This window comes from Syngnathoides biaculeatus, chromosome 16, assembly GCF_019802595.1.
Source record: "Syngnathoides biaculeatus isolate LvHL_M chromosome 16, ASM1980259v1, whole genome shotgun sequence".
Lineage (NCBI taxonomy): Eukaryota > Metazoa > Chordata > Actinopteri > Syngnathiformes > Syngnathidae > Syngnathoides > Syngnathoides biaculeatus.
In genome coordinates this window covers 18,718,059-18,743,248 of record NC_084655.1, presented here as the reverse complement: position 1 = coordinate 18,743,248, position 25,190 = coordinate 18,718,059, and the positions used below count along the sequence as shown (strand labels likewise).

General features: G+C 46.2%; 1 protein-coding gene across 1 annotated transcript; it reads right to left on the bottom strand.

Annotated features, from left to right (window-relative positions):
- Nucleotides 1–819: 819 nt before the first annotated feature.
- cntnap1 (contactin associated protein 1) lies at nucleotides 820–20,198 on the bottom strand. Its single transcript, XM_061845420.1, has 24 exons — nucleotides 19,898–20,198; nucleotides 14,559–14,660; nucleotides 14,276–14,469; nucleotides 13,380–13,533; nucleotides 13,085–13,288; nucleotides 12,810–12,994; nucleotides 12,596–12,745; nucleotides 12,071–12,332; nucleotides 11,846–11,995; nucleotides 11,595–11,769; nucleotides 11,419–11,525; nucleotides 11,209–11,331; nucleotides 10,905–11,108; nucleotides 10,679–10,835; nucleotides 10,475–10,602; nucleotides 10,225–10,398; nucleotides 9,934–10,152; nucleotides 9,620–9,859; nucleotides 9,297–9,536; nucleotides 9,089–9,216; nucleotides 8,751–8,844; nucleotides 8,432–8,662; nucleotides 8,307–8,351; nucleotides 820–6,714 (listed from the first exon to the last, which is right to left on the bottom strand). The coding sequence occupies exons 1-24, from the start codon at nucleotides 19,956–19,958 to the stop codon at nucleotides 6,515–6,517; spliced, it is 3,927 nt and encodes a 1,308-aa protein (XP_061701404.1). The 5' UTR covers nucleotides 19,959–20,198; the 3' UTR covers nucleotides 820–6,514.
- Between the last annotated feature and the right edge of the window lie 4,992 nt (nucleotides 20,199–25,190).

Genomic DNA, 25,190 nt, shown 5'->3' with positions numbered 1-25,190 from the left:
TGCTGCTATCCGTATGCTCAAAATATTAGCAATTATCTATTTCTATTGTGCATAAGTGGGAGCGTTTGATTTTTTTTTTTCAAGGTCTTTGTTTAATTACCGTAATTTCTCGAGTATAATGTGCGCACCCCCAAAGTTGACCTAAAAAAATCCCCAAAATCCTTCTACCAATGTACAACGCGCACCACTAATTTGCTGCTATCCGTATGCTCAAAATATTAGCAATTATCTATTTCGATTTTGCATAAGTGGGAGCGTTTGATTTTTTTTTCCAGGTCTTTGTTTAATTACCGTAATTTCTCGAGTATCATGCGTCCTGAAGTGTAATGCCCACCCCCAAAGTTGCCCTAAAAAAAAATCAGGAAACCCCTTCTACCAATGTACAACGCGCATCACTAATTTGCTGCTATCCATATGCTCAAAATATTAGCAATTATCTATTTTTATTTTGTACAAGTGGGAGTGTTTGATTTTTTTCAGGTCTTCGTTTAATTACCATACTTTTTCCAAGTATAATGCGTCTATTTATATATTATTTTCCAGAAATTGTGCTTCTCATCTACCCCTCAATAGACCTCATGTTAAACTTTTTTTTTTTAAAAGTCATCCCTCTTTATTTATTTATTACAAATCCAATGTTTAAATAATTATTGTTGATTACATATTTGGCATTTTTCAGTTATAAGTTTGTTTTTCTAACATACAAAATGGCCTCCTTTGCTCCATAAAGGTCGGGCGCATCTCCGAGGTTCCGCGAACGCGACACCACGTGGGCTCCTTCACACTGTTTTTTTTTTTTTTTAATTTATTGAGGTGAGTTTGGTCTGACTTTGATCTATACAATAAGAATAACGACAATGGGCATTTACAGTGACAATATCACAAAAACATAAACAAAAAAAAAAAAGTGAAAAACAAAATATGGTCGGTGTGTAACCACAAACAACTGCTAAGCATCATTTCACTTGAGACAACTGTCACTTGTGGACACTTCGTTAGGTACACCGAGTTGTTCGTCATAATTGTATTGTAGCCGAGTGGTAGTAGTAGTAGTAGTCGAGTAAACTATTAATAATTTTAGAAGGGGGATTGGTAACAAGAAGTGCTCGCAATACCGAAATGTTCTTCAAATTTCCAGTTTTTGGTAATTTGGCAAGAAACATGAATTGCTTTCACGGGCCACGTGAAAGGACGAGTCGGGCCAAATGTGGCCCCCTGACCTCGGCTTTGACACCGTGGTGTCCCTAATGAGGTGGCCGGTGGCAGATGTCACCTTAAGGCTCCGCACAGCGTTCAACGCACCCGCTGACGTTCGCTCGGCACGCTATCGCTCTTGTCTAAGTGAATGCAGTGGCGCCTTGAGATAAGAGTGGTCCAACTTGCAACTTGCTTGTCTTAAATTTATGAAAGACTCGGGTTGACCCGGACTCGACATTAATAAGACTTGACTTAAAATATGTCACTAAATCAGTCATACTATCGATATAGTGTGCTTTTTTTTGGGGGGGGGGGGGTAGAACGGAACTTTCTGACTGGCGATCTTAAGCTCCGCCCCCTTAGCCACCGTTGCCATCTTCCACACGCTTCCAAAATGGCAACCGAACTACAACAGGTTTGAAGTCGATTCTCTATCGCGTATTCCAGATAATATTGCGGTATGTTTTTGTTGCCAAATGCGTCGGACTTCGGCTATTTCACGCGAGGATATGTACACGGAATTAGGATTTTGGACGGAGCAGAACGCCATCCAGCAGGATAAAAAAGTGGAATGTACTGCGCATGTAAAGCAAGATGAGTACTTTTTACTTGGAAAGATCACGAGTACCATCATTGTAGTCTTGACTTGGCTCGTAATCGAAGCCGGTGCTCTTTCTTGAAAGTCTGATGTGATTTAAAAAATGGGCAAATAGACATTTCTCTTGCGTGAAACCGCGCATTTACGCATCACTATCCCTGACTCTCCGGCATAAAACATTACAAACTTGGAATATCAATCAACCGGGTCCCTGGTCACCTCGCAGGATATCTTTTATCAAAATTACATGTCCCCTAAGCGCATCTGAGGACCATTTCCTTCGGAATGGTAACTTTTTCAAGCGCACGCTACTGACAACCAGTATTGGTTGTGGGACAACATGGCGGCAGGGGCGTGTCAAGCCAATGCGGCTATCTGATTGGCTATGACTGTACGAGTGATTGACAGGTCGGAAAGGTCCATTATTATTATTATTGCTGCTTGTGTCTGCTTGCCGCCAATCTGGCAACCCTGAGGCGGTCAGCAGATGATGGGGCTGAACTAGGTTGCCATGTTTAGCGAAAATCACGGAAGTAACGTTCAGATTGACGATGGATTATCTTTTTTTTTTTTTATGAAGTCAGGGGAAAGAAAAGAGCAACATGCGCGGTTTGCAACTCCAAGATTAAAGACACCACGTGAACGAGAAGTGGCTTAATTGCTCAGACGCAGGTAAGATAGCTTCAATTCACAGTTTAGCTCGCTAATATTTGAACAAAAATGTACTAAACTTAACGTCAGCTATCCACTTAAGTGAGACACAAAACAATAAAGATAATATGGAGACTCGTGTATGGAAACGATATCGTTACCCAAAAAAAAGGGAGATCGCAATTTTACCATAGACTTATACAGAATTTACTCATGACCGGCTTGTCGCTCAGCCGTGTGTACGCCATATTGGATGTGGCGGATCTGTCTCGGTAAAGTAATGCAAGTAAACGGGCTGAACGTCAGAATGCGACAACCTGCACAAATTTAATGCCTCTCATTCACCCATAGACTAATACATATTCAGGAAAAGATTAGCACAATTTTTTTCAGTGAATTTATTAACATTATTTTATTTTTTAATTATTATATATTAATATTAATATAAGTATATAAAATATAATATTCTATATAATAATATATTGTTTTTTTATTATTTTATTTTTGGATTATTTTTGTAATTAAAATTATTTAAAATTACAAATTTTCAAATTACACATTCACCCTCAACCAATATTTTCAACAGTGTTCGATATCTTAGTAGCTGTAAACACTCTTGCGTGTTAGAAAAATATTATTCCAAATTGTAGCATATATATAAATCATAATAAAATAAATTTATTACATTAAATTTGTTTTGTATGCTCATTTAATTTTTGTGAGGCGAAAATAATCTCTTTTTTTGGGGTTATGATCATTAAAAAAAAAATCACTGCAATATATGCTGCCACTGAGCACGATTGTATGACTCGATTTACGAGCAAACGAATCAAACTCGTATCTCAAGACGCCACTTGTTACTTTACCGGTACCGGTGCACTACATACAGTCGTGAGTTGTTGGCATCAGTGCACAGGTCCGCTTGTTTATTGTCGTCTCTTGGTGGGCAAATAGTGAACACACACACACACACAACCATACACATGCACACACAAACACACTTGGGGGACCACGTATGGTGAGTGAGATGACGCCACTACGTTGAGGAGCTAGTCACTGACTAATAGAGCGACTTGTAATGCTAACATACACACTCCCGCGTACTAGCAACCCTGTCGTTTACATTCACGTTTTCTGGCGCACTCTTAAAAATAGCGCCTTTAATTGCTCTCTGTACATTTGCATACATTAGCGATATCTCGTCGTTGCACAACCCAACCAACATGTCCGCGTTGGCGGCTTGTTGCAGCTAAAAGGAGCGAGTACAGGGAGTCCTCGGTCTAAGACTGAGATCCGTTCCTAGAGTAGCGACTTAACTCGGATTTCGAATTAAGTCGGATTCCGCCGTTAAAGTCGGAATTTACATCAAAATACTTTGTATAAAAAACAAAGACATTGAAATAAACAAGATGACGTACTTAGTTAGCATGACTGCTGAGAGGTGGATGGAGAAGAAGAAGCGGAACCTGGTCCTCAATCCTCTCCATCTCGACAAGTATCAGAGAACCTTGTTTTGTGATCATTGTATCCAACGTAGGAACGGAACCGTTCTTCACAAGCGCTAAAAAACAGGGTTTGTCTTTAATAATTCGGCCGATCGGACCGAACGTCTCTCCTTTCTCCAATCTTTTTATGATCTTGAGATTTGTTTCCATGGTCATGGTTTGTTTCTTTTGGCTGCAGAAGCATTGCTAAAAGACACAGCTTTCTTCTTTGGCGCGATAATGTAAAGATACTCCCGGCGCGGACAAGCATTAGCCAGGCAAAATGGCGGACGGGGCACGGGTGTTGTAAAGTCGAAACGTCTTAGGTCTAGACCGTCTTAAATCCTACGGACTCCCTGTCATGTTCGCATCCTTTGTCCTGAGCAAAGCAGTACGTCGTCACATTCAAAAAGTTGCTTTCGACGCCTCGCTGTTGTGCACCTGCAGGCTGAACTATAACTAAGAAACATGTCGCGTGTTCATGCTTGGCTACGTGCGTCTTTTCACATTCATATTAGCCGCTAGCGAAGAGCGATAATGACGCTGGTCGGCTTTCCCGCTACCTACCGAGCTACGACGTGGCGCGTAAATCTACCCGGCAAATGTGTGTGAATTGAACGGGAAAATTCGGCATTTTACACCATCATGGTCCTCTGCGCATGTACTTTGTGATTCAGGGCGCTTTCACACGCTACGAAGTCGGGATGGATGGATTCGATCTGGTGCCGTCCAATTTTAACCGATAGATTGTCAAAAACTGTTTTTCTTTGGGTATTTTTTATTTTTACCGTGTTCAAGTATGCAGCCTTTCCATTGGAGAAAGAAGAAATGGACACATTTCACAAAAACGCCAAGTGAATTTTTAAACCAAATTGCACGTGTGAAAGCACCCTAGAGTGTGTGTGTTTGTGTGTATGTTTATTTGTTAGCGTCTCCACCTGATCGTTGTTGGGGGGTTTTTTTTTTCGGACAAAAGCGAACGAGCAATACAGATGTAACCTGTATGGAATATCTCAGAATAAATCATCATCACGATCCTCTGAAGCCCCGCGCTAAATAACCGCGGTACTGCAATCTACTACTAATACTGTACAGTACGGCCTCTCTGAACTGCGTTTACATCTCATTCTGTATAGTTAATGCACTGTTTAACTGTAGCTTTTACGCGTAGAATACACAATACAAACCTCAGCACCGCTTGCAATCGTTATAGTTTTGCTTTTTCCGACAACGTGTCACTCGGGTCGTCTTATTTTTATGAACACGCTGCGTTTTTTTTTTTTTTGGGGGGGGGCGGGGGGCGCGGACGCATTTCGAGTGGTGATGTCATCAGATTGTCGACCGAAGGTGCGGGTTTTGACACGGTCCGTACGGTGGGTTATCGGCAGGATCCGAACGACTTCTGATGAAGCTTTTGTGGTTACTGGAAGTTTGGGGTTGGGGGTGGGGGCATTATTGGCATGGGGGCTCGCTCAGATGAGGCACTTCATTATTTCACCCTCCAGGTCGGTCTTAAAATTCACAAAATACAAACTTTGTACAGCACCAGGCGTTGCGGCTCACCCAGTCGGGGCTGAAAAAAAATGTTTAACGACAAAATAAGCGATGAAGGAATTGGAAAACCTAAGCCAGGTGACTCTGGTGGTAATTTGGCTTTCTTCCTCTGAGGTTATTGCTTGTGGGTTGAAGTTACTCTGATACTTTCACCCAAGAGTCCTGCATGGTAGTTAACGGACTTGATTTGGTATATACAGTATATGATATGATGGATTAAATCATATATTTTATGAGATGAGCTTGGACTCCTTCCTCATTTTCCTTGACTTCTTCTCCGCTACGTAGAACTCACAAAGTTTTGGTCGGCCAATTGCCTTTCCTAGATCATCCATCCATTATCTGAGCCGCGTATCCTCACAAGGGTTGCAGGAGTCCTGGACCGTATCCCAGCTGTCATGGGGCAGGAGGCGGGGTACACCCTGAACCGGTTGCCAGGCAATCGCAGGACACATCAGCCGCACTGACAATCACACCTAGGGGCAATTTAGAGTCTTCAATGACTGCATGTTTTTTGGGATGTGGGAGGAAACCGGAGTGCCCGGAGAAAATCCACGCAGGTGGGGCCTCGATTTTAACCACAGTCCTCAGAACAGTGTCCTCACTGTTCTGCTTTTCCCGGATCAATTCAGATGATCGTAAATTATTTCTGTTCGCTTGTCAAGCGTATACGCCGTAGGGACCAACTTTGTTGCGGTTTTCTAGTAACAGGTACTTCGACCCACCAAAATGAATTCCAGACAAATTAATATCTCTATTTTGGGGGTTAGAGTAAGTGACGAGGTATCCTCAGACCACTTCTCCGGTCATAGCCATCCGGACTAGTTATCAAGCTGGCGTTGTTATGTAGATCTCTTTGACTTGTCCAGTTTTTGGCCCATAGATAGTAATATTAGCTAAACCCAAAAGTAATTGCCTCAGAGGAACCGCCAATATAAGCAAAAGAATCGATGCGAAGTCATGTAACTTATTTCCCGTAAGTCCTTCCCAAAGTCACTCTCCCGTTGGTCCCACCGTGCGGGTTATTAGCTTAGCCGCTCCTGAACTCCTCGTCTATTTCGGGGAGGATCTTCTTTTCCCGTCGCAGCGTCTCGGTGAGCGGCCGGGAGCTGCTGGGCGACTCCAGGTGTTTGGGCTCGTTGGTGCGGTAGGTGCCCTTCTGCTGGTACGCGTACACGTAAATGCTGTACAGGCCCGCCAGCAGAAGAAGCAACGCCAGGATGACAATGACTGTGGGATAAAAAAATAGCAGATAAGCGTCACTCGGCGAAGAGGTGCGCTTGTGAGGGGGGACAGTACGTACTTTTTTTTTTACATAACTGCACTTTTGATCAGCCAAAATGTGTTTTTTTGACGATTTCACTTACTGTATATGCCCTCTCTTTAGTTACCTCTAATCTAATGTTCAATACATCAGACAACAGTGTGATTGCATTTCACATCCTTTTTTTTTTTGTCTTTGTTCTCTTTATAGTATTTGTCATCCATTGTGTCCATACTATGACACAATGGATGACTCGATAGATAGATAGATAGATAGATCGATCGATGGGTAGGTGGATAGATAGATAGATAGATAGATAGATAGATAGATAGATAGATAGATAGATAGATAGATAGATAGATAGATAGATAGATAGATAGATAGATAGATAGATAGATAGATAGATAGATAGATCTTTAATGTCCACCACAAATTCTGCTACCCTGTCCAACTACAGAACCACCCACCGTGTCACATCCACATCTGTATCACAGACTCAGGAAGTCCAATGTTGGTACGCCTGACGTCATCTCTGACGATAACGTCTCGCATTAGCACAATACCTCTCAATCTGACCGTCGGTGACGTATTAATCCACAACGTCTATCCGCTAGCGGCCGTAAGACGATGAGCCGTAAAATAGGCCCAGAGCAGACTAAAAACAGAGATGATCCGGTAAAGGTCTCAGATGCGGAACGAGTGGGCGGGTCGGTACAGACTGTCCCTGCATCCGTAATATGATGATTGAAGGCGGTCATTTTCAAAGGTAAAAGAAGCTTATATTTGGAGCTGATTTTGTTCTGATCATAAAACATGATGTTTTGAAGAAGATCATTTGGACATGAGGAGAATGTGGAAAACTGTGGCTTGACATCAATTTCTGGCCAATTACTGTTTTTATAGCCTTTAATCCCTTTGAAACAAATCATAAAATTGTCATCAATTTAAGGACGTTATTTTTGTCACATTTTTAAAACACCATATATGAATGTGTTTGCTCAAAGGTCCCCTATTTTGGCATTTTAGACCCCGTAAATTGACTATCTAACATGGACTTGGTATCAAATGTTTTAATATGAAAGTTTTAATGTCATTTGGAAAAAAAACCCCACCTTGATTTTGTCATACGAGTATCCAGAAAATGGCCCTTCTGAGAGTTACTTCTGTTTGACCCAGTTTCGTATCCGCATTCTCCGTATATGGCTAAGACTTCCTCCTTTTATCGAGTTGGTTGAATTTATGTCGACGACCCACTTGTGGGTGTACGCATTTATGTTATGTTGACAACCCTGGCTAAGGGGGGGCGGGTAGGGTGCCGGAGATCTTCACTAGTGATGTAGCTCAGTTTTAGAAATTTGAATGAACTGATTTCAGGTCTTACGGCAGAAAAACCCCTCAAAACATGAGGATGGTTTTCATTCATATTTCACATTTACCAAGGCGTTCTATTGCATCCCAAATACTAGAAAAAGTTGTTTTGGTAAAATATGGCACCTTTAATTAATTTGGAAACACAGATAATCATGATGATCAATACCTATGAGTGTGAAGGACTCACCTATTATCCAGAATAGGCCAAGGTCGTCATGGATGTAAATATAATCTGAAAGGTAAATATGCACAATAAGAATAGAAATACCGTGTTTACTGTTTACATCTGTATTTGCGTGTGAACTGGCACACCTATGGTGGTAAACCAGGGATCCACCTCCCACGGGACGTAACCCAGGACAGGAGGGAAGGCGCCGCAGTTGGACTCCGAGACGTAACCATGGGTCGTCACCGGGGGGTCCGTTTCGTTTGGCCGGAAGAGAGCCTTTAGAGGTGCGTAAACATTGTACCTCACACCGGAGATGCAGCCGATGAAGCCCGGAGCGTTATGCCTCTGGATTTCGTAGTCGATATCGCCGACCTCTGAGAGACAGACGGCGTGGTCAAAATACGGTCCGTTAAAACAAACAAACAAACAAACGTGTTTTCTGGACAGCAATAGAAAAATTACCCATCACTCTGCCCATGAACATGGACTTTGGAGAGTCAAATCTTGCGTCCTCCACTAAAGTTATCTTTTCAACGATGGGCTCCATATAATCCACCTGTACCGACAGAGAGATTGATTTATCGTTTTGTTCTGCATTTGAAACTACGCCGTGAGCAAGGATTTGGTTCGTACAAACAAAGATCTGGATTTCGTCCGTTGTGGAAACTTAGTGGTAAATTGAAGTAAAACCTCTTTGCCATTACAGCAAACTATCGAAGGGTCTTGGGAATGACAAAAGATCCAAGGTGGTACTGTTTTTGTCTAAGTGTATACAGGGCGGGAGGAACCGGAGCAGTGACCTGTGTTTTGATGGTCCTGTTGTGTCTGGTAATGTTGATGTAATGCGGGTATCCATCAGCCAGGTTTCGTCGCGTCAACTCGTATTTGTGCGTGATGAGTCCTAGTTTATACCTCAGGTCTACGCTGCCTGTGTGAAGAAAGTCGACAGGAGGCATTGACAAGTGCGTACAGCGCACAGTGAATTTCCTTTTGTCACGCGGTCCCTACCGTCAGTCTTGAGTACGACGGCAATGTAGTCGTGGACGAAGGAGCTGATGTAGAGCAGCACGGCCGGGGTGTAGACGGTGCTGAAGCTGAATTCAATGTCGTCTGCCGTGTCGTTGTAGCCCAGGCTGAAGTTATCATAATGCGGGTCAATCCAGTTGGCCCAAGCTGCTTCGTCGGATATGGGTTTCTTCCGTACGTTGTACTTCAGCCAGGAGCCAAGCTCAAAGTAGGCTCCGATGTCTTAAACGAGACCAACGGAAGAGCCAAATCAGCTTTGAATCCTTCCTCATTTTCAGCATAGACAAATTTTCCCAAGAACTCACCTTTATGGCAGTAGAACCCATCGAATGCAGTGTTGTTGCAGTCACAGGTGTAGGAGGCATAGCCCTCAATACATTGCCCGCTATTCCGGCAAGGTATGGTAGCGTTGAGACACTGGCCGGTACAGTTCCTCCGTATACCTTTTTCTTCATCGACTTTCCCTTCCAAATCCAGAGGAACACCGTTCAGCCGCAACCCCCGGAGACAACCCAAGAAGGGTTTTTGGGTGCGGTTGCGTGAACCTATTACATAGGACAATGGTTATGCGATGTCCTTCCAGGGTCCTTAGTCCTAAGTCATTCTTCGGGTGACCTACCGACAACAAGCGGATTGGTGAAGTTCATCGTGACAAAAGTCTGACTTGGGAAACGTTTGACAGTCCAAGGCTGGTAATCAACCTTGATCCGAGCCAATTTCACATTAATCTCAGCCTGGACAAAGTGCCACTCATTATCGTTGAGTGGCACGGGGGAGCGGAGCGTCACATTCTGGATCCCATCCCCCACCATAAAGACGAAAACAAGATTATGGGTGGCTGGAAGGAAGAAAGAGTTACAAAAATTTGTCAATCCAATGAAAAGAAAAGCTCGGTGCTGGTTGGACTCACTGTTGAGCTCCAGTCGGATAAAGTTTCTCAGGTGGTCGTCCGAATTTTCCAAGAAGACTGAGTCGTATCTGTATGTCTTGAAGTGGAATGAGATGTCAGCGCTGGAGCCTGGCTTGAAGGTGGGGAAGGTTATGTTGGCAGGTTTGGTGAACGATATGGTGTTCCAGATGTTTCCTGCAGACAGCGGAACCCGAGGAAGGGTACTCAACTGAAAGACCTTGAAATCATAAAACACAAACTTTGAGCTCACTATCGCCGTGGCAGCGGAGAGGTCCAACGGTGAACTGTGCTTCTGAGCCAGTCCTGTTGGTGTCACCTACCACCACCCTTCTGACAGGAAGATGGTCTCTAAAGTCCAAGTAACCCTTATCGGAGTACCTGACGGTTAACAAAGACCATGCTTATCCCTTCAAGTCAGTCTAACAGACCATAAAACTGCATGTCCTTATCTCACCATTGTCTGTAGTCGGCATCACAGTTGCATTGATACTTAGGGTCAACGCAGGTCTGGTTGATTGCGCAGCCACACTTTTGGACCTCTCTGAACGTTCCCCCCCAGTAATAGTGACTTTCGTTATTGCGACCAATCCAGTAACCAAAAGGTCTTCCGCCTGAAGCAAAGAGAGTCTCACTATACTAGTCCTTGCCTTTCATCGCCGCATTTGAACGGACAGACTCACCGGGAGTGTTGAGGAAACGGGATTTGTAGCAAGAGTAGTCTACCCACTGCTCGCAGTACAGGGAGGTGTTGGCCAGGGCGGTGACTTCATCCCAAGATGCATTCCAGTAGTTGACATTGCCGATGTACGGCTTGTCAATTGAACTCCCCGTTACCTTGGTGCCGTCCACGCGGTCGTGCAAGATCACAGTCCAAGCTTTGTACGCTGGAAGGGTTCGAAACAGTACGAGGAATAGGAAGGTGATGAGTAGACGAGGCTAGAAAGCAACGTACGTAATTAGGTCATTCGTGAGAGTCTTACTCACACTTCATTTTGCAGTATACTTCAAATGGCTTTAGCGGTCCACTCAAATCGGGATCAATGGTGTAGTTCCCGGACCAGTACTTTCCGCTGAGTCTGTAGGCCTCACACGACTCTTTATACACGGCTGCGAGGATGAAAACGATTCACTTCCTATGACACGAGACGGCTCTATCTTCGGAAACGGGATGAAATGAAAGCGTTTATGACTTACACATGTGACACACTTCCCCTTTGTAACCCGTGTTTTCACAGAGACAGATGAAGTCGTCCCATGACTGGATGCATCTGCCTTCGTGCTCGCACGGATTTGGGGTGCATCTATAAAACGCAAAATGCAATATTTGCCAAACATCAGCGGTGACTAAACATTGAGGGCTAACTTCCCACCTGTCAGTGATGCCGCACGTTCCCAACAAGAGCTCAGCGTAGCGCCCCCACTGTCGTTGCAAGATAATGTCGATGTCGAGCTGTTCGTTGTCGATGAAAATGTGCTGCATGCAACCGTGGAAGCGGTTCAGCTTCGTTTCACATTTCCTGACGGTGTTGTTGGTTTTCGGACAGCCTGGGCAGAGAAACATCAACGGGTGAATGATCGAGTGTAGACTTTGTTTTTGAGGCCGTCTCGGTTAGCACTTCACCTCCAAAAAAGTAGCGGTCCCCAGTGCGTATCGTGAAGGGGTTGGTGATCTTCAGCGGAGAACCTTCCTCCTCGTCAATTGTGAGGGTGAGGAGGTTATCTCTGGCTGCCAAATCCACTGAATGCCAGTAACCGTCATTCAGCCTGTAACCTAGACACATGAGAAAAAACTATTAGCTAAGGAATTCTCATCACAAACTCTGCCCGATCATTGCGCTAAGTCCACCTGCGGCAAATTGTAGTTTCTTCTTGCCGGGCTGAAAAATGGTGACATTGATCTGGCCCTCACTCAGGCCGAGCTCCAAGGCGCCCAGGTCGTCGGCAAAGCGTGTAAACATGAGCAGCCCCGTGTAGTCCCACGAGCGGAACTTGAACTTTACGAACATGCGCGGCTTTCTGAAGAAGCCCGGCACTTGCAGGTAGTTGTTGGGTCCGGCAAAGGTCATCGGTTTGAGAAGAATATCCCGGCAGGCAAAGTGCATCTTTTTCTGTCATGAAAATATTAGAAACATTTCAATTGTTGATGCCCTTGGAAAACTCATCAATGGACGTGGGGGGTCGGGGGGGGGGGGGTTTGTATGGAGGTTTTCCTACCTAGTAAACCAATGTGCGAGAAGGGGTACAGGTTTTGGGCAGTTCTCAAAAACGCTTGGCTGGAAAAATGTCTCTGGGGACCGCTGTTCCCCACCCCCTTTTGCACCCCACTCATCACGACTCTCTCCCATGTTGATTGAAACGCTCGACAGAATACCTTTCTTGGTATGACGATGTCCTCTTCTTCCCGCTTAGCCTTGTAAATGATGTTGATGTCATTGATGAAAATGTTTTCAAGGCAGCCACGGAAATTCGGGGTGGTGGGGAGATGAGGCATTTTTGGCTCGATCACACCACCGACATACAACTAGAAGACAGACCCAGATAATCAAAAGAGGGGCATCTTGGAATGCTGACTGTCTTAAATGTACCTTATTGTCCAGATCCAGGTGAGTAAACTCTCCGTTGCAGATGCCCGTCACCGTCTGGCTGTCCACGGTGAAGTTCACCTGACGACCCGAGCGCTTGATGGTGACATAGTGCCAGTGTAGGTTGTCGAGAAGGCTGCCAGCTACCAAAGTAGTCTGACCGTCTGTTTTGTGTATGACGCTACTTCCTGAAACAGGCAAAGAAAATGGATTCTTGATCACCTCCCTACAACAAGAGGGTCGGTAAACTCTACTTTAATCTGTATCTCGGGGTGTACCCAGGCTAATGTGCAGGTAGAGTCGCCCTCTCTTGAGCTCGAGGGTGAATCGGTCTCCCTGAACTCCATCACTATGTAATAGCACACCATCCTGCTCCAGGGTTTTGAAGTTTATGGCAATGTGGTCGTTGAGGGTGCGGGACCTCTTCCCGGGGTACATATAAACCACTGAGTCGTCCCCGTTGTATTGCAGCACATAGGAATCTGAGGGGAATGGGGCAGATTTTAAAAATACAGATTAAAAACAGTCCAAAAAGTGACCACGCTGGATTATTATTATTTTTTTTTTTTTTACCATAATGGCATCCAAACAACTCCAACCTCACACCGATCTTCCCTCCGTTCTCCGTGTTCCACGCCAGAGGCAGCAGGCGAATGTGTTTAGCGGTAAAGGCGTAATGAAAGACGTTCCTCTTCACCTGGTAGTAGTTCCAGTTCCCGGGCAGAGTCTGCAAACAGACAAAGGGCGGGGGGGGGGGGGGGGGGGGCGTTATTGAGTCGCAGCCCTGTTAATACACTGGAGTGATAAAGCGGTGATGAGATTAGCTTTGTTGGTGTTTGAGATCATGTACTTTTTTTCAGTCCGGTACGTTTAACAATGAACACAATTGAAGTCCCGCTGAATGCAAGACTGACTATACTGTACTGAGTATCCAGTAAATGGAATGCAGGTACTTGAGTTCACAAGTGATCCTTGGCCTTTGGTATTGCAGGAACCTCACTTATAGCTCTGATGGAAGCCTCACTCTTGGGAGAATGTTGAATGCTCAGATCAAAAAAATCGGATTTCCCTTGCGTCTGCAGTGATACATTTACTTTCCTGCACTGCTGAGGTAAAAAGACAGTCATGCCAAACCCAAACTCCGACTTTAGTTCCGAGTCACAAGTTGTGAAAAAAGGTTACGGCTAAGTGTCAAGAAGTTTGAAAGTTCTTTCAGCAGACCACAATGGAGGGGACAAGACCTGGGTATGCCCAGGGTGCACTCCTGGTCAAACAACTCTAGATGAGCTTTTCCTGAAATAGGGATCCCTGCTTGGGAGGACACAGAACCGGACAGATAAATAGATAAATTAGTAGATATGACTTAGGATATGTGTCTACACAATGAGACTGTGAAAACCTCCAGTCTTGTCCCTCCAATCGTCCCACTAAGGGACCAAAACCAAAACCTTCCCTCCTAGAACACTCACCGAGTTTCCTCCTTTCATAATATACGGCGTCCAAGAGTCCGGCCGGTCTCCGTATAGGAGGGTGTACTTGGTGACCCAGTCGTACGAGTTGAAGGTGCCCTGGGTGGCGATGGCCCTCAGGCGGTACTTCCTGCCCAGGTCCACCTGCAACCACGGCTGCCGATCCCTGGGGGAGGGCGACCACCCGCTGCTGCCTAGGAGGAATAACAAGACGTGTTTTGCAGATAGTTCCAATGCCCTAAGATTCATCTCGCTAGCTACGTATCATTTGTTGTGAACCTACCGTACAATTTGGCAAAATTGGCAGAGTACAGGAAGTTATATCTGGAGGAGGCCAGGAAGGAAGAAGCATAGAGGCCGGACACCAGCGGATCCACACATTCTTCTATGGGCAAATGCGTGGAGAAGAAAATGAAGGGGGGAAAAACAGTAAAAATGAGTTTGAATAAAGCACAAATCGATCCGACAATACATTAGAAACGAAATCACAACAAAGAAAGAAGAAAACAACAAGATGAGGAGAACTTTTGTTAGTTGCAAACAAAATGGAGTCTCGCCTTACAAACAAAAAAACGAATGCATACCCTCAGTAGTTGCGTTATATTTTCAAAGGAAATGCAAAATTGCCCGGTATTATTTCATCAAAATCTCTTTCACTTTTGTGTCAAGGTCAGTTGCTTGTCCGACTATTAAAAGCCGCAGTCCTTCTCGTTTGTCTCGCTTGTGTCACGGTGGGTGGATAGAAGTCCCGGCACCCTGAGAGCCCAGAACGGGAGTCCAAAAAAAAAAAGGAAGGATGCTAGCGTAGCTCAGCGTCACTCCTTTCAAGGGCACAACCAGGTGGACGAGTCGTCGCCAGGAAGGTTAATGTGACCTTCCTGCTGCCTCTGCATCCTCTGACAGACCTCGTACTAGTTCGCAACCTGAGCTAGAACCGGAATATTCTGCATTGCTCCCGATGGAAGACATGTTGATTGGCTTCAGTACCTCCAGAAGTAACAAAAGCGAGGCACTGACTGTATTTCCTTCGCCACGTCCCAGTAGACGGCGTTGTCAAGTTGCAAACCTGAGGCCCGAGTGCACAATTCAAGGTGCCCCCCCGAGCTGCCATCTCTATCCCCTGCACCGATTACAAATTCATCAGTAAGCGTCTGCGGCGCGGAAACACTGCGGCCGCATTTAGAACGCCGGCTCCATTTGTGCTGACTCATCAGTGTTCTGCGTGAGAGTGGGACGGGCCCGGCGAGCTGACATGTCCGTCCCGCAGCGGCGTTGTGCAGAGAGCGGTCGGAGGACGAGGAGGCGGAGGGTGGGCGGGTACCTTCCCCCCGCTGCATCCAAACCGTGACGCTGCTGTCACTATTGTTACTGTTGACAGCCTCATAGTCGCTATGTGGACTTTATGCAGCTTTTCTAGCACTGTAGACTCTACGGGCAGCCTTTTCTGTTTGCTACAGTATCTACAGTGAAGAAAATAAGATAACACCATCCCGACGGTTAAATGAGACCAAAATTGAACTTTTTGTTCTAATTCCATTAACCGTGTTTGGAGGAAGACGACTGATGAGTTCCATCCCAAGAACACCATCCCTACTGTGAAGCATGAGGGTGGTGGCATCATGCTTCGGGGGTGTTTTTCTGCACACGGGGCTGGACGACTGCGCTGTATTAAGGAGAGGATGACCGCGGCCATTGTGCCATTGTGAAATTTTGGGGAACAACCACTTGAAGATGGGTCGCGGCTGGATCTTTCAACATGACAATGACCCGAAGAACACAGCCGGGAAACTCAAGGAGTGGCTCCTCAAGAAGCATATCAAGGCAGTTTCCAGACCTAAACCCAAGAAAAATATTTGGAGGGAGCTAAAATAGGTGTTTCTCGGCGACAGCCCAGAAACCCGTCTGTTCTAGAGAAGATCTGTGTGGAGGAGTGGGCCAAAATCCCTCCTGCAGTGTGTGCAAACCTGGTGAACAACTACAGGAAACGTTTGACCTCATTCATTGCAAACAAAGGCTAACATTGGTTTTCTCAGGTTTTCAAATACTTATTTGCAGCTGTATCACACGAATAAATCGTTACAAAAATCATACATTGCGATTTCTGGATTTTTCTGTTTAGATTCTCTCTCTCACAGCGGACAAGCACCTACAATGAAAATTTCAGACCGCTCCATGATTTCTAAGTGGGAGCACTTGCAATATAGCGGGGTGTTCAAATACTTAATTTCTTCACTTTATGACCGATGTTCCAAATCATTATCGACACCACACATAATGGATTACTCTCGACTCACAATAAGCGTGACAGGGAGTTCTTTTGGTCGTGTGTGCGATTTCACTACGAATTCGACAATTAGCGGATGTTTTTTTTCTGTCCTTCATTTTTTTCCTTGAAAGGGGGCAAACTGACTTAATTTCAACAGGCCACAGCCCTGTCTAATAGAAAAGTAGTGCTTTGTTTGCACCTTGTGGACTCGATAGGGAATTACAAACCGAAATGGGCATTTTATCCAAACTTTCTAGTTACTACTGGCACTACAGGCAGCCTATCCATGTACTACGGACCGCGATTTCACTGGCCCAGATACTAGTTCGGGACATGATGGTTATTGGAGTCACCACATCTGCACGACGTCTCCTGCAGACTGGCAAGGGAGTCACGGTGAAATCCAGCACTCAATTTATATTCTCAACGTAGTTTCATGTCACAGAACTGCAATCAATTGTCACCAAAATTTATGTGAACATCTCAACTTATGGCCATGTCACGGAACAATTGCCCTAATACTTTATGCTTTCTACTTTTTTTTAATATTTTATGATTTTATCAACATAGACTTTTCCTCTTATCTAGAAAAAAGCTCAATGTCACCAAACTGCAATCGTGAATAAGATATATATATGGACTTGTCGACTTCGGCCCACTTTAGCCTGTGATAATGTCAAAACCATTGCCCCGATATTTTGAATTTTATGGACATTAAACCATTTTTTAAAGCATAATCACAATGTGAACGTTTGCTAGCCGTTCTACTTCCAACAGTTAGCCTTCGTGGTCACTACGGACAGCCTACAAATTTGACATATCTGCAACCTAGCGAGTTACTTTGGCACGCCATAATTTTTATTCTTACAACAGGCAATTTGGGTATTAAACTATTGGCAGCCTTTTTGTCTTGATACCGGGAGCATAGCCAGTTTTTTTTTTTTGGTAGCGCATAGCACAAAATCCAGCCTTTCTAATCACCATCGTCGCGAAACCACTGGTCCTCTCGCTCATTTCCCAGGTATTTTATCTAGTTGAGTCGTAGACATCCGATGCTGTATTTCTTGAGCACCGCAACTTTCTCAGTGCATATAAGACACATCGGGGTACCCGACGGGTTCCTGACAAGCGTCGCCGGTGTCTTTGTGACGGGTTTTGAGAAAGACCCGACTGGGACTGGGTGGCGGCGTACATTTTCCCTTCAGAATTACATTTCAACCAAGGGACCCGATTTGGGAATTGACTTTGGCGACTTGTCGATGAAATTCACCGTGAGCCTGCGCTATGGTGGCTCAGAAGTGTAAGCGGGTTTCAAAATATAGTCTCCCGGGCCTAAATTGGCCCCTCGGACTGCGATTTTGAGAGTCCCGCACTATAGGCAGCTTCTCTAGTCACTGCGAGCCTTTCTAGACTCGATGGGTGGCCTCTCTAGTCACTGTCAGCACTATAGGTGGTTTTTCTAGACACTAATGGACTCAACTTTTGTAATTACTTCTAGGCACTCTCCTCGTCACGATGGCACGGTCGACGACGGCCTTTCTTTATTACTGTGGGCACTTGAAACCCCTTTCTCGGTTGCTGCGGGCACCGTATGGAGCCTTCCTTATTACTGTTAGCTTTATAAGCACTTTATTGGCCGCTTATAGAGAGCCTATAATAACAATAAAGCGGTCCATTTTCCATTTTCATCTGACCCATCTCCACTGTACACATTCAGCATACGGTAGTTGGCCCACAAAATGGGGGCCTCCACTTAGCGTTTGCTCAACTTCCACTTCATTCAAGATTAGCCATTTGAAAAGTAAGATGGCTCCTTACAGTTCTGAGGACCGGGGTTCAAATCCCGGCCCTCGCCTGTGTGGAGTTTGCATGTTCTCCCTGTTCCTGCGTGGGTTCCCTCCAGGTGGGCACTCCGGTTTCCTCCCACATCCCAAAAACACGCAACATTAATTGGACACTCTAAATTGCCCCTAGGTGTGATTATGAAGTGCGACTGTTTGACTCTATGTGCCCTGCGATTGGCTGGCAACCAGTTGAGGCTGTCCTCCGCCTTCTGCCTGATGACAGCTAGGATAGCACTCCCTGCGACCCTCGTGAGGATAAGCGCCAAAGAAAATGGATGAATGTATATATATATACCAAACTAGGGAGCTGTACAGCGTTGGTCTTGCAGTTCTGAGGACCGGGATTCAAATCCTGGCCCCCGCCCGTGTGGATTTTGCATGTTCTCCCCTGCGTGGGTTTTCTCCGGGGCACTCCGGTTTCCTCTAAGTTGCCCCTAGGTATGATTGTGAGTGCGACTGTTTGTCTCTATGTTCCGTGCGATTGGCTGGCAACCAGTTCAGGGTGTACCCCGCCTCCTGCCCGTTGACAGCTGGCATAGGCTCCAGCACTCCCCGCGACCGTCTTGAGGATAAGCAGCTCAAAAATAAAAATGGATGGGCCACGTGACTAATTGCCCAACCCTCCTCCCTCTCCCGCTGCAGAACTACTGAGTCATGACCGGCATGCTGCATCGTTAAAACTTCATGGAATGCGGGATTTCACCCTCACTTTCACACTTATTGGATGTAAATAAGATTAATAAACCATATCATACAGAAAATTGCACTCATCTTAAAATCGCGTCATTTTGCAGCCAGTTTAAGCATGACGTAATATCTGAGTAAAGGGGGACCCTTGCCCCCTCCAAAGTACAGTGCGTGGAGGTTATTTGATTGACAGGTAATGGCCCTACCCCCCACCCCCGCCCTCACTCCCACCCCAAAAAATGCTGCAGTGGGCTGGTCCCACCAGGGACTCAGAGCCGCGGTCTCAAGCTTTTCATCCGCCATCCCCGCGACTCCCCAAACCGCGCTATGCGCCCGCGAGGCGTTCGACGCTGCCGCATCGACTCTGCGGCGTTGTCCCGGCGGCGCAAGTTGAGGCTGCGCCGGGCACAAACTTGCGTGCGGAGTGAAAGCACTGCAATGCAGACGCAGTCCACCCCCCCCCCCCCCCCCGCGCCGCTCACCTTAATTCCGCGGGACTGACGCTGCTCCCCGCTTGCGGGTGTGCGTGCAACGCAAGCAGCACGAAACGATTGACGGCAACCCCTAGCATCGCATTCACTAATAATAATTAAAAAAAAAATCATAATAATAACACATTTATACCGAGAAGGCGCGCTGTCGGGATTACAATATGCCCTTCCGGATCACAACGCAGAAACAGTATCCCCTTCCTTCGCAGATTCTTTTTGCATGCAACTTTTTCCACACACACACACAAAAAAAAAAAAACCGGCAAGAAAATGGCTGTAAACAAACAAACAAAAAACAAAAATACCGCACATTTTATTGTATGACAAGACTCACGTGACGAGCAGCGCCGCACAGCCAAACACAAGAGGCATAAAGTCAATATTTTGCAAGTCATCCTTCACTTTCGGGCGTCTTTCCCCCGCATCGGAAATGTTAATTAGACGGGTAGAATCTCTCCGCAGCGTGCTCTTCTCTTCTCATCGCATCTTTTCTTTTTTTTTTTTTTCCCTCCCACCCGGAGCAAACTTTAACTCCTCCAACTCCTCTTCTTCCCCGGGCAGGCTCTGCCGGTGCGGGCACGCGCATCGGATGCTGGTCCTGATGCTGCCACCGGCCGAGAGCGCGCAGCTCCCCCCCCCCCCCGCCCTCCTCCACTCAATACTTTAAATCGTTGAATGTTGTGATGCTAATGCATATTTGGTAAAATCACAGCGGCCGTTTGCATGCAAGTGAAGTCGGGGAGGGGGGGGGGGGTCTCGTTGTTTGCTGCGGAATATATCTGAATATTTCCCAGAATAGCTTCTCCCAAAAAAAAAAAAGTGTTCTTTGGGGGACTTTTAACGATCACACAAACAAAAAAAATCCCGCTAAAAATAATCCGTCGAGTCTCTTCATCCTATCGCCGGGCAAATTGCTGCCCTCGCGGCTCGTCTGATATTACATATTCCATTTTGGCACAATTCCCGCTTTTAAGATGAGCAGATAGCTTTGTCGGGTCCGTCTCGGAACTGGTCTCGGAAAATCGGCTCGGGACGCGGGAAACCTCCCACGGTGACCTCGTCCAGGTCCACTATCCAGCGGCGAGTGTTCCGGAACAGGTTCCAGGGTAATGATGATGATGGTGATGCCAGCTGCCGTGCCCGAAATATGGACGAGCGAGCCGGGTCGGGAGGGGGGCAGGGTGATATTTAGTCAGAGGGGATTTACGGTGATGCGGTGCCCGCAAAATAGGACTAACAAAAAAAAATAAAAAATAAAAACAGATTTGGGATTAAGAAGTGGGTTTGTGGGACAGCAGGAGTGCCTGCGAGATTGAAGGCCAGCGTGTGTGGATTTACTCTTTTTTTTTTTTTTTTTCAATCAAATCAGATTGTTTATAATCTCCCCAAATTCCCGTATTGGCAAACCAGTACGGACCAGTACTATCTGGAAGGGCATAAACAATGAAATACTTGAATGCAAACATTAATAACAACACAATCATTTGAAAAATCACTCCGGGACTTGCGTACGCAGTTGATGAGTCGGGGGCCGCCATCTGTCCCACCTTCAACTCTTGACCTTTCCGAACCGCAGATCCCAGTCTATGTGATCTGCGTGGGCCATGGGGGGGGGGGGGGGGGGCTTAAATCGCTCATCTGTGTGCTAAAAGGATTCACGGTGGAACCCTTGAACGAGACGCGGATGTATTTTAAGTCAAATGATGTCATGCATATTTCAAAATGCATATGAATAGCTCAGTTTCATCCAAAAACGCCCTTCTTTGGGGTACACAAATGGTATTGGGTCAGCATCAATTTTCAGTATTGATGGAGTATCAACCAGTATAGAAACACCCCCCCCACCTACCCCCCAAAAATAGGTGTCAAACTCAAGGCCCGTGGGCCACATCTGGCCCTCCACATGATTTGTATGTGGCCTGCGAAGCCAAATCTTGAGGGTCAATTTCCACGATTCCTGTAAAAAATCTGTACCGAAATTTCAAATTGTCATATGTCATAAATGATAAAGTTGAGATATTACAAGCATTTTTTGGTTACCCAACACGAATAGTTGGTAAAGACACTACCCTTGAGTTGTGATTCCAAAACTAGTTCATAAATTGATTAGGTAAATATGATGAGATGACTAAATGACAGTCATACCGGCCCTCTGAGGGAAACCGGAATGACAATGTGGCCCACGAGAAAAGGAGTTTGACACCCATGTTGCAAGGACTTTGGCTTTGATACTGCACGATAAATAGTTGGAATCCCAAATGTGGACGAAATATATGAAAGGAAGTGTGTTGTTGTTTGCTGCTTGCCTGCTTCCTGACTGCTGTCTGACTTCCTCGCATCACTGCACATTTGTGGCGTGAATTGCAAATATATATTTAATAGACTGTCATTTGAATTCCTCCTTAATTAATTATAATCATCCATCCATCCATCCATCCATTTTCTTCCCCGCTTATTCTCACGAGGGTCGCGGGGAGTGCTGGAGCCTATCCTAGCTGTTAACGGGAGGAGGCGAGGGACACCCTGGACTGGTTGCCAGCCAATTGCAGGGCACATAGACACAAAGAGCAACACTCACAATCACACCTAGGGGCAATTTACAGTGTCCAATTAATGTTGCATGTTTTTGGGATTGGCGGCACGGTGACTCAGCTGGTAAAGGGTTGGCCTCACAGTTCTGAGGTCCTGGGTTCGATCCCGACCCACCTGTGTGGAGTTTGCATGTTCTCCCCATGCTTGTGTGGGTTTCCTCCGGGCACTCCGGTTTCCTCCCACATCCCAAAAACATGGAACATTGATTGGATACTCGAAATTGCCCCTAGGTGTGATTGTGATTTGCGACTGTTTGACTCTATGTGCCCTGCGATTGGCTGGCAACCAGTTCGGGGTATCCCCTGCGTCCTGCCCGTTGATATTTGGGATAGGCTCCAGCACTCCACGAGACCCTCGTGAGGATAAGCGGCTAAGAAAATGGATGTGGGGAGTAAGTTACTCTTGTCTTTTTTTGTTGTTAACATGGCCCTTTTGTGTCCATCCATTCACCTATCCATTTTCCATGCCGCTTATCCTCACAAGGGTCACAGGGAGTGCTGGAGCCTATCCCAGCCAGTTCAGGGTGTACCCCGCCTCATCCTTGTTGACAGCTGGGATAGGCTCCAGCACTCTCTGTGACCCTTTGTGAGGATAAGCGGCAAAGAAAATGGATGGAAAATGGATTATACATCTATTCTCATGGTTGATTCACAACATCCCTCATAAACCGTTCAAACGTCTCATTTTTGAAAAATAGAAAAAAAGTGTATCCTACAATAAATGACCACTAGATGTCTCCCTCGCCTCTCCTTAATTCCCGTTTTTGGTGCCAGTTCAGACAAACTTAGTGTCCTGCAAGTCCCAACATTTTTAGTAACAATTCAAAAAAAAAAAAATGAAAGACATTTTTCAACTTGTCAGGCGGTCACGTGCGCTTCGACGGGCCCGCTTATTTTGCACACAAACACAAACGCAGCTTGTTTCTCACCAGATAGCGCTTCGGTCCGCCCGTATTCCAGTCGTGTGCGTTTTCCATCGGGGGTTGTGCACTTGTGCGACACACGGCGCACCTCGGCGTAGAACCGAGGCCACCGCCTGCGGGTCAAAACTCGTGCCCAGATGTTTCCGTGCGATAGTTCTGCTGATCTGTTTATCGCGGATCAGCGCTACTTGTCATGAAGATGGATGGACGAACCTCCGTGTGTGTGGGATCAACTCAAAACACCGGCAGATAACGGCTGAGGGAGGCCTGTCGGGAAACTCAAGAATTCAGCAGGGTTCTCGCCGGCTCCCACGAGAACCTGCTGTCCCGGGCCTCTCGCCGGGGTAGCCGGGATCCGTGCTTGCAGTCCCCCCCCCCCCCAAGGTTGGCTCGACTTGTGCGTCAGCTGTTTGACCTCTCACAATTGGAATGCGACAATCCTACGGAATTTCGTTGGAATTTAACGCGGATCCGGTACCGTATCGTGTCACAGTTCTGGTCCAATTCAGACTTTCTGCGTGCATTCTTCATGTCCGGGGTTGTACTTCCTAGTAAGATGAGATTGTCGGCGTACAGTCGAAGATTGTATCAGTTTCCTAGGAACTGTACCTTTTCCAGGACCAGAATAGTTCAGGATTGTTCCCAAGAACTGTAAAAGTCAAGGTGACAAAAGCCAAAACTTTTGCAACGCGACAAAAAAAAAAAACATCTAGCGCATCAAGTAAAATGATCAGGACCGTGATGGTGTCACTTCTGACACAATTTTTCACCAAAGTCCAGGTAGTAACTGAAAAAAACTGTACGCTGACCACAAAGGCACGAAGAACTGGGCTTTTTGGCATGTTGACCAGCAGTCATACACACCGATAGCAAATACTTGCTGCCTAGCACGGCCCCCTCCCATCAGGGATGGCCTGATTCTGGACCATCCCACTTCTGACACCATTTCTAATAGGATTCAGAGCAGTAGCACCTTCGACCCAGATCCGTTGACCGAAAGACAACCGAGAGACAGGTTCTTTGGCATGGAAACACACTATGACCCACTTCTGACACCATTTGTCATGGGACTCAGAGCAGTAGGACCTTCGACCCAGATCTGTTGACCTAAAGACCACTAGAGACAGGTTCTCTGGCACAAAAACACACTATGCCCCACTTCTGACACCATTTGTCAAAGGACTCAGAGCAGTAGCAGCTTGGACCCAGATCCGTTGACCGAAAGACCACCGAGAGCCAGGTTCTTTGGCATGGAAACACACTGTGCCCCACTTCTGACACCACTCGTTACAGAATTCAGGGATGTAGTATTCCAAACACCTACGCATTTTAACCATATTTCATACCAGATTGAATACGCAACCCTAATGATAGCATGCGGCGCCGCATTACCTCCTCCCACTTCTGACACCGTTTGCGACAGAACTGCGCATATTGCCTTCACACCAACAGAATGCTGCACAAGCCAGTTGCCCATATTATATTCATATTTTCATGACTTTATTTCACAATATTAGGAGTTAGTTGGCAGCACGGTGGATCAGCTGGTAAAAGCGTTGGCCTTACAGTTCTAAGGTTCCGGTTTCAATCCCGGACCCGCCTGCGTGGAGTTTGCATGTTCTCCCCCGTGCCTGCGTGGGTTTTCTCCAGGCACTCCGGTTTCCTCCCACTTCCCAAAAAACATGCAACATTAATTGGACACTCTAACTGCGGTTGTTTGTCTCAATGTGCTCTGCGATCAGCTGGCAACCAGTTCGGGGTGTCTCCCGCATCCTGCCCGTTGACAGCTGGGACAGGCTCCAGCACGCCACGCGACCCTTGTGAGGATAAGCGGCTAAGAACATGGATGTGGGGAGTTAGTTACTCTAGTCTTTTGTTGTTGTTGTTAATATGGGACTTTTGTGTCCATCCATTCACCGATCCATTTTCCATGCCGCTTATCCTCACAAGGGTCGCGGGGAGTGCTGGAGCCGATCCCAGCTGTCAACGGGCAGGAGGGGGCGGGGTACACCCTGAAGTGGTCGCCAGCCAATTGGAGGGCACATCGAGACAAACAGCCGCACTCACGATCACACCTAGGGGCAATTTAGAGTGTCGAACCCGGGTCCTCAGA

Coding starts and splice junctions, on each gene's coding strand:
- cntnap1 (XM_061845420.1), bottom strand. CDS start 19,958: ATGACTTGCAAAATATTGACTTTATGCCTCTTGTGTTTGGCTGTGCGG. Junction 8,663..8,750: donor GTTCATGGGCAGAGTGATGG/GTAATTTTTCTA, acceptor TCTGTCTCTCAG/AGGTCGGCGATATCGACTAC. Junction 8,352..8,431: donor TCCCTGGTTTACCACCATAG/GTGTGCCAGTTC, acceptor TTTACCTTTCAG/ATTATATTTACATCCATGAC.